General features: G+C 39.5%; 1 protein-coding gene across 1 annotated transcript in view; it reads right to left on the bottom strand.

The window, feature by feature from the left end:
- The window catches only part of NRXN1 (neurexin 1), a 1,127,542-nt gene that overhangs the window by 682,665 nt on the left and 427,716 nt on the right, over window positions 1-17,161 (bottom strand). The window contains 3 exon segments of the mRNA XM_027622286.2: window positions 9,867-10,028; window positions 11,094-11,117; window positions 13,214-13,515. Of these exon segments, the coding sequence (XP_027478087.2) occupies window positions 9,867-10,028; window positions 11,094-11,117; window positions 13,214-13,515 (488 nt within the window).

The raw sequence follows: 17,161 nt of genomic DNA, 5'->3' as shown, positions 1-17,161 counted from the left end.
TTATTAAGACCTTGATTAGATGACCTGCATCAAACCAATTATCTTATATCCTGGTATTTCATATGGAGCCTGGTACGTAGGACATAGTCATATAATACACAGGAAATAAACTGAACCCTGAGAGTCACCAGTTTCTCTGTGCACAGAATATTTACTCAACAAAGACAAAAATCTCATTTTCTTATTATTTAAAATCACATGCTTCTTCTGAATGGTACCAGAATTATTTTCATATTAAAGTAATTAATTTGTTTTAAATGTGTTTCAATAGTGACAATTCTCTTGAAAAAGACTAATTACCATGCACAGGAATAATTTTCTTCCAAATGTAGCACTTGATCCAACAAACTAAGGTATATAGAGTATATCATTTTATAATAGAAACTAAGATGAAATCCAAAATGTTCACTTTGTTTTAGATGGATTTCAGACTTCTAAAATATGGCTCAAACTTGGTAAAGTACAAACTTACACTTTTATGGAATTTTTACTTTTCTTTGTAATATGTTTTCTAATCCTTTACAGTCATTTTATCTTTCCTATTCTTTTCCAATTCTGAGAGTGGAGCAAATTAATTGTGCTTCAATCCTATATAATAGCAAACCCATTATAGAGCTGAGCAAAGAGAGACAGACAGGACAACTTGGATTCCTTTGTCACCTTCTCTTTGAAGTGGTATTGATTTCCTCTAGCAGAATTAACTACAGCTTCTGCTGTATTTCTAGAGCACTTTTTCTTTCTTTCTTTCTTTTTTAAGATTCCACTTATTTATTTGACAGAGAGAGAGAGAGAGAGAGAGAGAGAGAGCACAAGCAGGGGGAGCGGCAGAGGGAGAGGGAGAAGCAGGCCCCCCGAGGAGCAGGGAGCCCAACGCGGGGCTCGATCCCCTGGGATCATGACCTGGAAAGCAGTCGCTTAACCAACTGAGCCACCCAGGCGCCCCACTAGACACTTTTTCATACCTTACTTAAAGAACGTGTAATTCCCTGTTTCTCTGTCGGGCTCTCCTTCCAGATTCCTAAGTGCATTGTCTTATTATTCTATGTGTCCCCAGTGTCTAGTACTGAGCCTGGCACATAGTGGGTATTGATTAATGTTGACTCGTTGAATGCACCCATGCAAGTGCTAATGTGTAAGCAAATGGAACAATTTAAACAAGAGACTCTAGTGGGAACTGAAATTAAGAGGAGATGTTCAGTCTTAGACATGATTCATTACTACTGTCTGCTGGGCTAGAAAATGTCATCTTCTATAAAATATATCAAGTCCTCAGAATTAAAATGTCATTGAACCCTCTACCAAACAATGTTATGCTAGCTTGATATTTGAAAGCACTGCAATCCGTTATGCCAACTGCTGATATAGTTCCAGGCTATGGGGGCTTCTGCCAAAAATGATGGGAAATAACAATCTGTGGGTCCCCTGGAAGGGAGGCTGCTATGTCCAAAAAGCTGAATTCCAGGCAAGGACTCACCAGATGCTTTGTAAACTAAAGAGCTGAATTCCACTTCCGTGGGGACCTGAGCAGATGGGACTCCCTGAACCCAGTCTCAAAGAGTGTCTATGGCAAAATGCCTGGTTTCTGCCCCAATTGCTTATCTCCCTTGTCCCCAAGGCTACAATGTAGAGGGAAACTTAGTCTTAGCAATGTATGAAGCCAATACTTCAGAGAAGTCTACAAAGTTCTTACAAATGTGTTTCCTGTGTCTCCCTGTTTATATGGTTGGCTACAGAGTACAGAAATCTATGACAAGCATTTTTATCTTATTTACCTCCTTAGAGGAGTAAAGGTATGTACGCTGCTAAAGGAAAGAAGAGGTTCGTGGAGGTAACATCTCAGTACCAGTTAGAACAGTGGAAGAAATAATCCCATTGGAAGCTCATGCACAAGTGGGCATCCAGGAAATTTTTTCTTGCTCCTTCCCCTCCCTCTTTTTTTTTTTTTAAGATTTTATTTATTTATTTGAGAGAGAGAATGAGAGAGAGAGAGAGAGAGAGAGAGAGAGCACATGAGAGGGGGGAGGGTCAGAGGGAGAAGCAGACTCCCTGCTGAGCAGGGAGCCCGATGCGGGACTCGATCCCAGGACTCCGGGATCATGACCTGAGCCGAAGGCAGTCGCTTAACCAACTGAGCCACCCAGGCGCCCATTCCCCTCCCTCTTTGACACGATCTTCAATGTCCTAGCAATCTAGGTTGCGTTGTTGTGATTTTTTCTTTTCCCTCAAGGTTCTTATAGAGTTCATTTCATCTGGAGTGCCTAGGTGGCTCAGTTGGTTAGGTGGCTGACTACTAAATTTGGTTCAGGTCATGATCTCAGGGTCCTGGGATCAAGCCCTGACATCAAGCCCCTTGTCGGGGCTCTGCACTCAGTGGGGAGTCTGCTTGAGGATTCTCTCTCTGCCCCTCCCCCTGCTTGCTCACCTCTCTCTCTAAAGTAAATAAATAAATCATTTAAAAAAGTTAATTTCATCTAATTTGACTTTAATAAAAATATTGAGAACAAGAAATGAGAGGTGAGTAGAGGAAGCAACGTAGAACAGCAGTTAAAGGCAAGGATTCTGTGGTCAGATTATTCAGTTTCAGATCTGGGCTCTGCTACTGAGTCATTGTTTTCTCCCAGGTCAGTCACCTAACTTCTCCTGTCTCCATGTCCTCTGTCAGGTAGGAATAATACTAATGTGAAACTATTGCCATGCTCAGAGTTTTACCTTTGAACGTACAGAGCACTGAAAAAAATGATAGTGCACCCCTTTATGGGATTTAATAATAAAAGCAGTACTAAAGATAAAATGCCCTAAGTACACACACACACACACACACACACACACACACACACACACACACAAATTGTTCTTTTCTCCCATGACTCTCTTGCTGCTAAGCTTGAAGTACTAAATATCAAATTATTTCACAGTTTCATTTTTTTTTTTAAAGTAAATTACTTTTGCTGTGTTGCTGATGCCCCCAGCACAAGCCCATTGGGTAATTCACTGGATATAGTAGATATTATATAAGAAATAGAAAATGATTCATACATTATTATTACTACTCTGGAATATACCAACTACTTTATCCTTTCGGTCATAGCTCTGACTTTTAATGTCCCTTTATGTAGTGGCTAGTATAATCCTAGATACAGTTAGGTACCACAGAGCTTACATCACTGGGGTTTATTTGGATGGTCTCATTGAGGCAATGCAGTCTAATCAGCATGAGCACTCAGCTTACAGATGGAATATCAAGGTCATGTTCAACCTCACCAATCAGAGACATGTGTTCTGCTGAGCTCCCAAGAGTCCTCATTTGCAGGACCTGTAGTAGTATTAGTATTATTATCTCACATGGGTTCTTGGAAAGACACCCTTAGAAGGAAAAAGGGATTTCTGACTTAAAAAAAGCTGTGGTCTGCTGTCCTGCAAATGAAATGAGGCAAAGGTAATTGATCTGTTTGCATTTTAGTGCTGACACTTTTTTACAGTGGAAGAGATAAAACACATTTCAGTATTTCCAAGATCTGAAGAAATTAGGGCCTAATGGCACATAAAGATTTGTCAAGTTCTTTGACATTCCCACAAATTCTCTCATTTTCTTGTTAGGGTTTTAAAGGCAAACTGCCATCTTCTGTGTTTTAAATCAGATGGAGGAAACTCATTTTCTCTCTAGACAAGAACCTGTGCCCCAAACACCACAGGCCAATCTGCCTCCTCTCCAGTTGGACTAAACCAAGCTCTCTTAGGCGTCACTAAGCCAAGACTCTGCCTCTAGAAAGTCAGCCCCAAGCAAATGGGTGAGTGCTTGAGTTGCAGGAATCCCTCTCCATTTTTTGCAGTCTATTATTTTGAGGATCATTAGCAAAACCTAATTTTAAATGGTTAGCTCAAGTGAGGACATTTTACCAAATACAGTTATGGTGGTATGATCCCTAGTTATCTAATAATATGGTGAGTAAAAAAATATTCAGATCTGAATGGGGCATGTCTAGGAAGAAGTGCCAAGGAAATGCAAAACGTAGTTCCCTTCCTGAGAGAGTGAACGAGGCCTGGGGAAAGGGCAATGTAAACTGTCAAATGCTCCCTACAGAGGCACAGGCTGTGAGAGCACAGGAAGAGAGCAAAGGCAGAACGTATGTATAGGTATCAGGGACCCCAACACAGAAGAGTCTGGAGGAAATGAAAACCTGGGGAGAAAAGTGTTGCATCATCACTCTGGAGCTCCTAAGAGAAGGTCCTCTCACCTAAAGAAGTTCTCGCTCTTCCCAAGTTGCATGATTTACAAACATGAGTGAAGACCTTCTTACCCTCCACAGTTCTGGCTAGGTCAGATTTCTACAAGAGGTCACAAAGCCTTCTCTTGCAAACTCGGGAAGGTAACTTAAAATGCAGATTTTGCCACGGATCTTTGTTCTTACATGTAAATGACAGGCACTCTAGTCTTCCCTGAGCAATGAAGGAAATAAGAACAGAAGGACACCTGAGGACACACATTTGCCAAGCTGGTTCTACCACAGAAGGGTTCAAATTGGGAAGTCTTCCTAATTGTCCAAAAGAAGAAAGATAGGAATTAAGGGGTATTTGCACAAAGGATATTTTGTAATCTCTTTCCCATTGCTGACGCTGGTACCCTGTGGGAATTATAGAGCTGCCACTGCAAATGGTAGAGGGGACCACGCTGACTACATGGAAGAATCAACTATTTTTTTTTAACGGGGTAGGGGAGGGATGCTTACATAAGAGGATATTTTCTGAATCTTATCTACCTTGTAGCATCTTCCAAATTTTTAGTGCTAAAAGTTTCTCAGTGTAATTAAAGGTGGAGCTGATCTAATTAGGTTGATGAAATTTTCAGTAGGGATTTAATTCCCCCTAGCATTTCACTATTTTCTTTTTTTCTAGAATCCCTCCTTAGGCTTATCCCAAAAGACCTAGTGGCGACATTCTAAATGGTCTCACACAGGCAGGGTCTCCACTCAAATAACTGATTGTAAGACCTCCAGCAGCTACCTATGGCTAAAAACAAACTTCAAATAAAAGATTCTAGGTTGTTTTATTGAAGACAATCCTTTCCTCCCTCTTCACTTTTATTTCCCTACCAATAAACTATGTTAAATAATCTTCACTACAGGAGGGAAATAGGTGTTTCAAAGCATTTTGGAGGTACAAAGAGACTAAGAAATGCATAATAGCAGGAGTAGATTCTGAGGCAAGATTAATGAGGGAGTGGCATGACCCTTCCTTGTAAGTCATTTACTACAGAAGCCTTCACAGTCAAAATATTGGGACAGAAACACGTATTAGTGGGATTTTCATCTATCTTTGGGATTAAAAAAAAAAAAAAAGTCTAATGAGCACCTTAGGAATCAACTGTGATACTTTTATACAGAAAATGCTTTCCCAAGTAGCTTAAGGTGAATGCGCGGGGAGGTAGGTGTCCTCAGACAGACTCCAAGCACCTCACTCTGACGTGATTTATCTTTCTGCATGCTTTCCCGATTCCCTCTCCTGTTGCAGCAGCCACTCAAGAACTGCTTGCTGGAAAAATTAAATATAATTAAAATGATCAATAACTCTTAAGCAACATATATTTCAGCGTTTACTCAAGGTTATAAAAAATGCAAAGAATATACACAAATGTTTCTGCCAAAGCATGATTAGTATCGCTTTTGTAAAAACTGGATTTACAAGCATGCTTTTAAAGACCTATCATCCTCTAGGAATTTCTTAGATGGGGGTTATATAACGGTAATTCATTATTTACAATTTTTTCCTCTAACTTTTCTCAAATTTATATCCTTGAAAGTCATTTTCAGTGAGCTCAAACATTTCTCTAAAGACTTTTTGATTTATTTATGATGAAAATTTAAATAATTGAAAAAAACCTACTTTGATTGCCTTATTATAAATTCCTGGCCATTCAAGGTATCCTTTTTTTTTTAAACAAACTCAGGTTAGGTTTTGCCAAATTACGTTAAACTAATTTTACTTTGTTTTGAAATCTGACAATCACTAAAATATAATAACACTTTTCTTAATGAGGGTTTGTTGCTCTGTGTGCAAGCCAAGTCTCGTTTCAAACAGGCATTATCAAATACCATACAGGGAAAGCCCTAACTGCTTCTAATGAACATTAAATTATAGGTTGTTTCATCAAGTTAAGTAATATCTTTTTTTTCCACTTTAATCTTTATTATTTATTTATCTTTGAGAGAGAAAGAGCATGAGTGGGGAGGAGCAGAGGGAGAGGGAGAGAGAGAGAGAATCCTAAGCAGGTTCCATGCCCAGTGCAGAGCCTGACGTGGGGCTCGATCTCACAACCCTGAGATCATGACCTGAGCTGAAATCAAGGGTTGGACCTCAGCTGGAATCAAGGGTTGGACACTCGATGGACTGAGCCACCCAGGTGTCCCTACATTTTAATCTTTAAAGAATGAAGATGAGAATTAGTGAGAATGGTAGGCCATCTCTATTTTTGTCTTGAGGCCACTGTTTACAGTAGAACAGAGTCAGCCGTTCAAAAATTCTATTTTTTTTGACCGTATTGTGTGTTCTACTCCTGTTACCCCTTCATTGCTCTTGGGTAGGTCAGGTAACTTCTCTAGGTCTGTCTCTCCATTTCCAAAAAAGGAGACTGGGCTTGGAGAATGATTTCCAGGATCCTTCTTAATCTAACACTCCAATATTTCTTCTATGGCTTCGGACGTGGTGTTACTAGTATCTCCCCCAGGATTGGTCATCCTAAAAGGGATTACATAACAGATTGAAAAGCAAATTGTTATGAGCCATAAATTAAACCATAATTAAGGTTTTAGACATACCATGTACTCCAGGGCCGAAAGCTTATGGAAGCTTACCTGGAGTTAGTGTTAAGAGATGTGGTGAGAAGGAAGATGGGCGTGTTCCTCTTTTTTCAGTAAGTCTACAGAGCTCATCTACCTGAAACGAGGTCGTTTAACTCCAAATCTATGACACTTTGTCGCAATTTCATTTTGGAAGTAGGAAGAGCAGGCATTCTAAATAGACAGTAATTCAGAAACTATGGCCCATCCAAAAGCCCTCTAAGTCAGGTATGTTCTGATTTACAGGTTGATTGTGCCTGTATCTTTCCACCTTCTACTGTGTCAGGAAGAAATAAAGTGAGGGAGATAACACGTCCAAAAACAAAAACAAAAAAACCAAAAATTAAAAAACAAACAAACCAAAAAACCCAACAGCACTTGCTCTACACACGTCCCCCCACCCCCAGGCTGTGGGAAAGAGAGGTGAGGGAGGTGCCCAATCAACTAAGAGGAACGGCATCAACCCAAAACCTGTAGAGATAATGACAGAAGTGAACCTGCATTATATGGGCTCAGCAGGGGCTAAATGAATGTCACAGGAAAGGCCACTTGGATTGTCTGTGCTGTAGTGATTTTTTGCGACTGAAAAACCAAATAAAAATAGATGAGCTCTAAAATGTGTCTACTACTTGTTAACATTTAAACGTTACAACGCTAATCTGACATACAGTTTAATATGAAACTATGATTTCAATCCACGGCAGCTTCCTACACTCAAAAAGCTGTCCTGCCATGTTGAACTGTCAGAAGACAAGGCTCAGCTGAACCTGGGTGCTCACTGCAGAAAATCTCATGTTTTTACTGGCTAGCCAAAAGAGCTCTTTAGCTACAGTCGTGTTTCTGCTAGAGATTCTTAGATCCCCTTTCCTTTCCCTAGGCCATAGCAGGACTGACTTTCCATAGTTGAAGCAGGGCCTAGGGGCTGACTGTAGGCTGGCCTGTTCACAGTGAAAGTGAGGAAATGGGGTGGGTGGGTGGCAGTGTGGTTCTGTGCCCGCCCCCCTTCACAATCCCCTTTACCAGAAGGTGGTTTTAGGCATCTTATGATGAAATCTAGTTTCTGTTTGTTTTACCATGTTTCTTCCTAATCTGAAACACATTCTCTATCCCCTGCCTATCCAAACCATAGTTATCCATCAAGATTCTCACATTTTTATTCTTCTGTGTATCTTCTTTGTCTACTAGGTCTCTCACTCATTTCATTCTCTTGGACTCCAAAGAGTATAACTCTGCCACACAATTTAATACCTCATCCCTCACAGTCTATTACACATTTCTAAGAGCTGTTTCAGTTTGTAAGCACCTCGACGGTTTGCACAATCTTCCATGGCAGGGGCCCTAACAAACATTTCTGTTGGGACACTATATTACAGTAGTTAAGAGCACAAAAGACTCTGACATCAGACTTCTTTGATTAAGCTCTAGGTTTTAATAGTTGTTAGCTATTGCTAACAACTTGCTCAAGAAACTTATCTGCTCTGAAACCTAATACTTTGCCTGAAAAAATGCAGATGATAAAATGACTACCTATATTGTGGAGATCCCTGTAAAGCCCTTAGGATAGCATCAGGCACAAAATAAGAGTTCAAAAAATGCCAGTGCTATTCTTATAATAATGAAAATAATAATTATTTCATTACACCCACAGAGCTTAGCAAAGTCCTGGGTCATACTACATACTTATAAAGGGTGAAAGCTATTCTCCGGGAGGCAGTCGATCCCTCCCACCACAAAGTATGGTTAAATTCAACTTTTCAGGGCGCCTGGGTGGCTCAGTTGGTTAAGCGACTGCCTTCGGCTCAGGTCATGATCCCGGAGTCCTGGGATCGAGTCCCACATCAGGCTCCCGGCTCGGCGGGGAGCCTGCTTCTCCCTCTGACCTTCTCCCCTCTCATGCTGTTTCTCTCTCTCTCTCTCTCAAATAGATAAATAAAATCTTAAAAAAAAAAATTCAACTTTTCAGAACTGCATCTCCTTGGATTTGTTAAAATGAGCATTTTCAAATTCCTCTTAGGCTTCTTCTATATCCAGCCACTACTGGGCCATGCAGTATGTTCGCATACATGGAGGAGAGGTAAGGGTGTGATAAGCAGAGGCTGTTTTTCACTGATGCTTACCTGAATCAAGTTATATAACTGGAATATTTTCTTTAGAATAAACCAAAGTATGTAACTGCTTACCAACAGCACCCATGGCTAATCACTCATAAATTCAGCGATTACACTTTTACATTTTGGAGGTCTACACCATTAAATTGCAACCATACAATACAAGAGAAACCTCTGGTTCTAGCAGCCAAAAGAAACTGGGTTCTACCGGATTGAAAACAAGCACCTTTTATGGAAAAAACATATTAATATAAGTTGAAATTCAAGGACTTCCCAATCTTTTTCTCCCCAAACCCCGACAAGTTCCAATTTTATCAAGAGTTATACCAGATAAGGACAGCTGAGTATGAGGGATGAAATTACCGGTATCTTTTAGCCTGATAGTTTTGTTCAGGTAAATATCAAGTGTGCTCATCAGATCACAAATGAAACAGCTTCACTTCCTTTGGAATATTTTTCAAACATAAGAACAAAATTATTTCATCACACAGACTCATTTTGTTTTTGTTTTATGTAACCTCTCTTGTATCCTAATTTTTTTCTTTTTTCCTGTAATGATCAAACAAGTCACCACTGTATTAAAAACACCTAAGACAGTTAAGTAAAAATGAGTAAGGCATTGAACTTAACTCTAGATCCAGCCTTTCTTTGTTTCACTTTCTTTTATAGCTAATACACAACTGCCCATGCAGATCTTAACTGTGACTTACTCACAGACTACGAAAGAAGAGGCACTTCATTCCTTCATAATGTTCTATGAGCTGCCTCCCTCCCCCAATCCTATACAAACAACAGTGGAATATTCAATTTAAGGTTGTGCCATTTGGCTCCGCAAACACTGGGTCTTCAGCAAAGGTGCTTTCAGTCGGGATCTGAAATGATGGGATCATGGATTAGGAATGATTCTGGTGACAGTGATATTTACCTCTTTGAGACAGCCCATAAAGTTGTTACTGACTGGTGACCCTGGAAGGTCTGCTGTGCTGGGACTGCCTCCAACATAGAAAAAGTCATCAGACCCCAGCATGGTATAATCTTCTTGCGTGTAGCCCGTTGTGGTAAGAATCCCATCCACTGATATTGTCACCTAGATAACAAAGCACAGGGAAAGGACACGCTATACTCAGACCTAGATACTGTGATCCTGGGATATGCCTGTTTTGTGTTTTGTTTTGTTTTGTTTTTTTTTCGTTTTGTTTTTTTGCTTTTTTTTTTCTGTTTGTTTGGTTTTTATTTTTAGACCTATGGCGGAACCCATTTTCATGTCTGTTTGAAGTTTATTCTTGGATTCTATTCAACTAGCCCTAAGCCATCTAAACTAGTTAGAGAGTTAACTGATTATTGAACTAGTGTCAGCATCATCCCTACTGCAACTCAAAAGTTATTTAGCAGACACAAAAATGGTGTTAGTAAAATGCTTCCTAGGTTAGTTTTGCTGGTGTACATATTAGTAAAGTTTAGTCGTCTGTTATTAACTAATCACAACGTGCACCTTGTTAACATAAAAGGCGCAAGCTATTTCCAGCAATGTCACTATTCGCGCTATTGAGCAGCAGTTGTTCAGCATGCAAGTGCCTAAGTCCATGCCAAAGGGGAAGAAAGGCAAAACAACCCGTGGAAGCAGCACACGCGGATGTGCACATGCAAGAGGGACAGTACAGTTCAGAAAGGAAAGGAAAGAAAACGGGGAGAACCAAAGGAAAAAAACAAAAAACAAAAAAACCAAAAAAAAAAAAAACCACAACTGCTTTGTGATGACGTAAAGATGAGTGGGTGTGGCATCTCCAACATTCCCCAATCAGGTGTGCATGCCATGCATCATGAATGGTTAGAGACTGGCTGAGCTTGCGGTCACTCGGGCCAGCCACCATTTTGTCTTATCCCGTGTTAACCACAGCTGGATGCAAAACGTTCGAAACGTTAACGATGCCCCTACAGGTGAGTTGGAAAACAGAAGTTGACAGGAACAGGTAAAAAATAAGAAGGTCAACAACAGATGAAAAGAAGGAGGTCAAAGTAAGCAGAAGAGTACCAACCGCAGTTCCTCTTTTGTTAATGATGTCTACAGTTAAAAGAAAGAAAGAAAACACACGGCAAACCCAAAATAAGAAACAATTAGAATGATATCTACCGAACAATGTAGTTTGTTTACCATAGCGTGTCCAATGCCTGAGTGCTTTGTGGAGAAGGGGGGAGAAAGGAAATTAAAAACTGTGAACAGAATAACGATCGTTACTTAAAAAATATGATGGTCTCTACCATGTTAGTACATTTTTTGATTCAGGTAACGGTTAGTAGAATGAAACATTCCATGAATGACATGTTAGTTATTAAGCATGTTAGTAACATAGAAAAAGGGCAAAAAAATTTTACAAGAAAAAAGCAGACTAACAAATAGGCCTCCCACAGAGGTAATATTTTTCCTGCCAGTATTGTTCATCACTTGCTACTAGATAGAAACAGACATATGGCAATGTTCCCTTTGTCTCCCTGAGTACATCTGACAGTCATTTAAAAAGTCTATAAGGGATTCAAAGGCCTCAAGCTCATCAGCTGACCACTGCCGCCTTATGCCCGGAGGCGCTCCCTCCCCCACCCTGGCCCACCCCACCCCAGCAAATTCATAGGAATTGGTTGGCATTGCCCTGCTACTCAATTTTACAGCACACAAGGACTCCTTCTCAACTCCAAAACTTCCTTCGGTCATATTGATGGGCTTTAGGGTCACAGTTTACTGCAATGAAACAAAGCAAAGATCCTGACACATAGAATGAGTAGAATGGATTTGTTTTTAATCTGTCCTGCCACACATGCACCCCAGCTGTATAACCACAGTTTCCTTTGAGCTACCAATTCGCAGTTTGCTTTGTAACCTGAGCAAAGGCAAATCTAGAAAGTGGGCTCCTCAAGCCCCACCCTTCCTTCTGCGCTTCTCTCAAATGGGCCTCCGGTCTCTTGGTGAGAATCTGAGAGAAAAAAATAAAAAAAAGGAAAACCAAAGAGACAGACTTATAGGAAATCCATGGTCTCCTGCTGCACTGAGTTGGTGGGGGCGGGGGGTGACTCTTTCCCAGGGCAGGTGTGAAGCATGCAGGGCCCCTCCCATGACAAGAAGGCCTCTGAAAGGTCTTTGAGGATCTAAGAATCCTTCAGTTTTACTTGTCTGCCTTAGGTAGACTGTCTGTACGCCTAAAATTCTTTTTTGCCTCAAGTTTGGAGAGTGTAAGCCTTTCAGAAGCGGGAAAGAAAAGGTTAGACGGTTAACAGCTCAGAAAGAGAGGGCTGTTTTAGTAAAGGAAAACCAGAGACAATCCGGTCATTCTGCAACTGTTCAGAGAAACAACAAATATGTTAAGGATATTAGTTTAAGATCAGCATGAACTGCAGAAAAATTAGTCACTGTCAACACTTAACAAAATGACACATTGTAATATAAAATTTCAAATAACCAAAACTTATAATGTTCAAAATAAAAGGACAATCTATTCACTTCCATTTGTATATATAGGTATATATATATACTGTAATAATATGCCTCAGTTAAAAACATACAGTATATGTGGACCCATAGATTTACTAAAGAATTGATATTTTCCTAGTATATAGACTCTTGCAAGATTTTTTTTTTTAAATACAACCAAATAGAAATGGGCACCTAGAAGATGAACTGGTCTCTCCAGAGTCATTTGGGATTTAAAGTATCTCTGCTAAAAATAAAAAATGGCTTCATAAACAGACTCTTCAGGAGATGTACAGGCCCCCAAAGTCGTTCTTTATGCCTCAGGGGCTGTTCTTGTCCCTATTTCAGAGGTAGGGGTGGAGAGGGAGTAGGGATTGATACAATCCCAAATCACAAACACACTGATATTTTTACTACAAAAAAGGAACTGTGATTTAATGATCCCAATGTGCATGCTTCCAAATGATCAGCATGAAAACTAGAATTTAAAATCAAACAAACAAAAAAAAAATAAAAAATAAAACACAACAAAATCACACACATCACAGGAAGGGCAGGTCGCAGGGATACCCTTGCCACCCTCTGGGAAATTGTCATATGTCGCTGTATCAAAATAGCCTTTGGGCCCCCCAGAACTTTCTAGATATGCCCCTGCTCAAGTATGGCAGGAAGATTCATCTCAGAAGAAGAAAAATCTAATTTGTAAGCGACTCTGAGGAGCCCTACATCATGTTGTTAGGATTTTCAAGTACCACACACACAGCTGTAGTGAGAAACAAAGCCAGTAACTCTCTTATCCACTGCGTTGTTACCTGACGCAGATTCCTCGTGACTTTCACATCATGCCAGGCATTATCATTAAACTTTCCATTCACGGGCTCCACTAGTGCTTCAAAGGCTCCTGATCCCAAATTAATGACCAGAGAGACAGCTCCATTTTTCAGGGCAAGATTGACATAATCAGCTGATTTCCCGGTATGAAGCATCAGTCCATTCCTCTGAAGAGTTTTAAAGGACAGAGTTATTTCATCGCTGCTGCTTTGAATGGGGTTTTGAGACAAGTCGTAGCAGAAGTATTCAGATCCCTTGAAAGTGGCAATATATTCTTCTTTTCCTAGGGGGAAACAGACATATATGTGCATAAGTAAAGAGATATACTATGTAGATCAGCAGACCTTAACAGAAACAAAATTAATCATTAGTCCCCCCCCCAAATTAACTCTGTCTAATTAACATTCATGACAAGAGCCCCGTCAAACAGTCAAACGGTACTGTAGGTGGCAGTATATTTTTAATAAACCTCCTTAGCTATTGGGCCATCAATTTCAATAGCTAAAGCTGACATTCTTGAAAATTCAATTAATTTTTAAGTATCACTGCAAGAGCTCTGATCACAGAAAGTAGCTCTGTGATATCTCCAGGGCATGAATCAGGTACCATAAATGCATATTGGACGGTTCTACTCTGCTGGCAACAATGGGTGCCAATGTGTTTGCAACATTCTCTCCATCCAACTGAAGCGTTATTTTAATTTTCAGTGAGACATTTATATTCAAAGATCTCAGTGAAGAGCCAGATATTTTCATCACTGAGAAACCATAACAAATTATCTGGTAAGGGGAAAGCAAAGAAAAAAAAATAGAATTTGGTCTGGGAGTAAATAGATCTCCTACAGAGCATGTGCATTTTGTTGTTGTTCCCTCCTTGGATGTTGGGAGCAGTGATAGTGAGCTTAACGGAGTCTGCTGGATTGTTGATTCATTCCCTGATCTCACCAAGCAGATGGTAGGGCTGGCTTTTATGAGACTGGTCAAAATTCCAGCACATCATCATGGGAATAGCATGTAAATGAAGTCTCAACATTCTCTATATATCTGTCTTTATCATATTTACGAGTAACAGTGTGGGTCCCAAAAGATGTCAGACAGATTAACCCAAAATGTGGGTGTTTGGAAAGAGCAATCTTCTCCCACTGATTAAGTGAGTTTAACCAAAGGAAGAGTGTAAGCCAAAAGCTTCCTCAACTTCCTAGGCAATGCTGGTATTGTGCCAAGAAAAATGAAACAGTATGGTCTAGAATCAGCTTCTGATAAACTATAAACACAGAATTATAAGTGATACTGGGGAATCTTAATCTGTTTTACTGGTAATATAGCCTCTCTACCATGTCCACAGGAGGGTTCATGCCAAAAAGGGGCTTACCCTTGGCAACAGGTTTTTACCTCAGGGCTATTTCATTTGATAGTGAAATAACTCATGTCCTTGAATCAGAGCTCAAATCAAGGTCTCAACTCACCAGTGCCTGACGACCTGACTCTCTGGATGCAGACAGTGCCACAAGTGGCTAGAGGTAGGCAAGGCATGGCATGGAGTTAAACAGTGAACACCTAGGGACTTTCACAAGGGTGTGCCCTAGAAGAAAAGTCACTGCCTACCAGTAAGTTATTAGTGACGACTAGTGGTCAAGCCAAATCCATCACATTCTGAGGCAGAATCATAGCAAGGACAATGCAAGCCAAACTAGAGGGTCCCTCCCATTCATACAGTCAAAATATTGGTTGAGCACCTCCTAAGTGTTAAGCCCAGTACCGGTCTTTAGGGATAATGGAGTGGCCAAAGCTGACCTGATTCCTTTCTCTGAAAGTTGACAGTCCAGGTGTCTACTCCCCTGATCAGTTCAATATGGCAAGTGGCTTGATATTGGGAGCTAGCACAACCAAATATTTCTAAATATATGTACTGGGGGGTGGGGGGAAAAGTAGGTCAACATATGAAATTAGATCCTAGCTTGGCTACTTGCTAACTCCACTGGGGAGCAATTATGCATCTTTTCAAATCTCAGTTTCTGAAATATGGCTAGTTATACCAGTCTTTCCAGATAAAATGAGATAATGCATGTATAGACATATGGCAAATTTGGCAGGCCTTAGGAATGGTAGATACCTTCCTTCTTGCCTGTCTAATGTAATAACTGTGATAAATAATCTAAAGCAAATAGCATATGTGAACTTCATTATGAAATCTAGAATATTATCTTTAAGGTCAGAACAAGGACGCCTACTATCAACATACTGTACTTTAAGTCCTTGGTAATGTAGGAAGAAAGGAAAAATATATGAGCATTATAAAGATTATAAGTGAAAAAAATCATATTAGTAAATAGTATTGTGTAAATTGAAAGACCAAAATAATCTTCAGAAAAGTACTGGGTTTAACAAGATATTTCAGAAAGACTGCAGGGTTCTATATACTGGGAGAGTCAATGTTTTAAACATATATAAACAGATCTATAGATTTGATGAAATTCCGTTAAAAATCTAAATGAAATTTTTATGAATGTGAAAAGCTGATTCTACAAGTTCTTTGGGAAAAACGAGCCTAAAATAGCCAAGCTATGTCAGAAAAAGAAGTAGAAGGAACTTTCTTGTGTGAAGGTGCACATTTATTAGAAAACTATGGTAATGAAGATAATACATTAGGATAAATGAAAAAAGGGGGGATAAAAAAAAGAAACTAAAAATAATCCTAAGTCTACATGAAAACGATTTATATCAAGTCAGGAATTACAGTTAAGTGAGCAGAGTATAGATTAGTCAATAAATGGTGCTGGGACAACTGGTTATCTACATGAATAAAGTAAAATTGGATCTCTACATCATCTACAAAAACCAATTCTCCATGCACAAAGGATATAAGTTGCTGAGGTAAATCTGTAAAATTTTTGTAGGACAAGAAAGTGAGATACTGAATTATGGAATGATTTATTAAATAGGCGTAAAAGGAACTAATAAAATATCAATACATTCAACCACATTAAAATTAGGAACACCTGTTCATCAATAATATCACAGAGAGAAAGAATCTAAATAAAAAAACTGGAAGAAAATAATTTTTTAAAGATTTTATTTATTTATTTGAGAGAGAGAGAGAGTGAGCACAAGTGGGGCAAGGGGCAGAGGGAGAAGCAGACTCCCCATGGACCACAGAGCCTGACATGGAGCTTGATCCCAGGATCCTGGGATCATGACCTGAGCCGAAGGCAGATGCTTAACCAACTGACCCACCCAGGCACCCCAAAAATATTTTTATACCTTATTAATTTAAGAAGGACTACAACCCAGGATATGTGAAGCACTTTGATAAATGAATATGAAACAAGATGAACAAGGGGAAAATAGGCAAAAGAAAAGCACAGGTAATTTCACAGAATAAATGAAAAGATGCTCAATCCTATGAGTCTTCTGGGAAAGGCAAAAACCAAATTATATTCAAATACCATGTCATAACGCTGAAATTGGCAAAAAATGAAAATAAAAGAGAAAAATTCCAGGTTTGGAAAAGCCATGGAAAAAAAGTAATTCTTACTTACTGCTGCTGAGACGGCCGATGAGATGAAAATTGACCAACTGCAATAAGCACTATTTGGCATTATATAATCCCATGGGAATTTCTCATATTGTAAAAGTCTCAGTACTCAAAAAATGGTTGCCATAATCAATAGAGATAACATTCCTAATTGCTTTCAATTCACTTCTCTCTGCTCATTGTTCTGATCCTTTGATGATAGGTAGTCACATGAATTCCGGTTCATACATATATGTACATACATTATGTATGTATCTGAAGATGACATTTGCAGAATTTTCATCCCTGCTGAATACTTAGAATTAGGTCTCTAAGCCACAGAGAGTTTTAGAGACCCTCCTCTGGCCCAACCCTTTAATTTACATTATTAAGAAAGTAAGCCAAGAAACAGACTC

Source organism: Zalophus californianus, chromosome 8, assembly GCF_009762305.2.
Source record: "Zalophus californianus isolate mZalCal1 chromosome 8, mZalCal1.pri.v2, whole genome shotgun sequence".
In the NCBI taxonomy this organism is placed as follows: Eukaryota; Metazoa; Chordata; class Mammalia; order Carnivora; family Otariidae; genus Zalophus; species Zalophus californianus.
The sequence above is the reverse complement of the archived record's forward strand: the minus strand, read 5'-3'. Positions and strand labels throughout refer to the sequence as shown.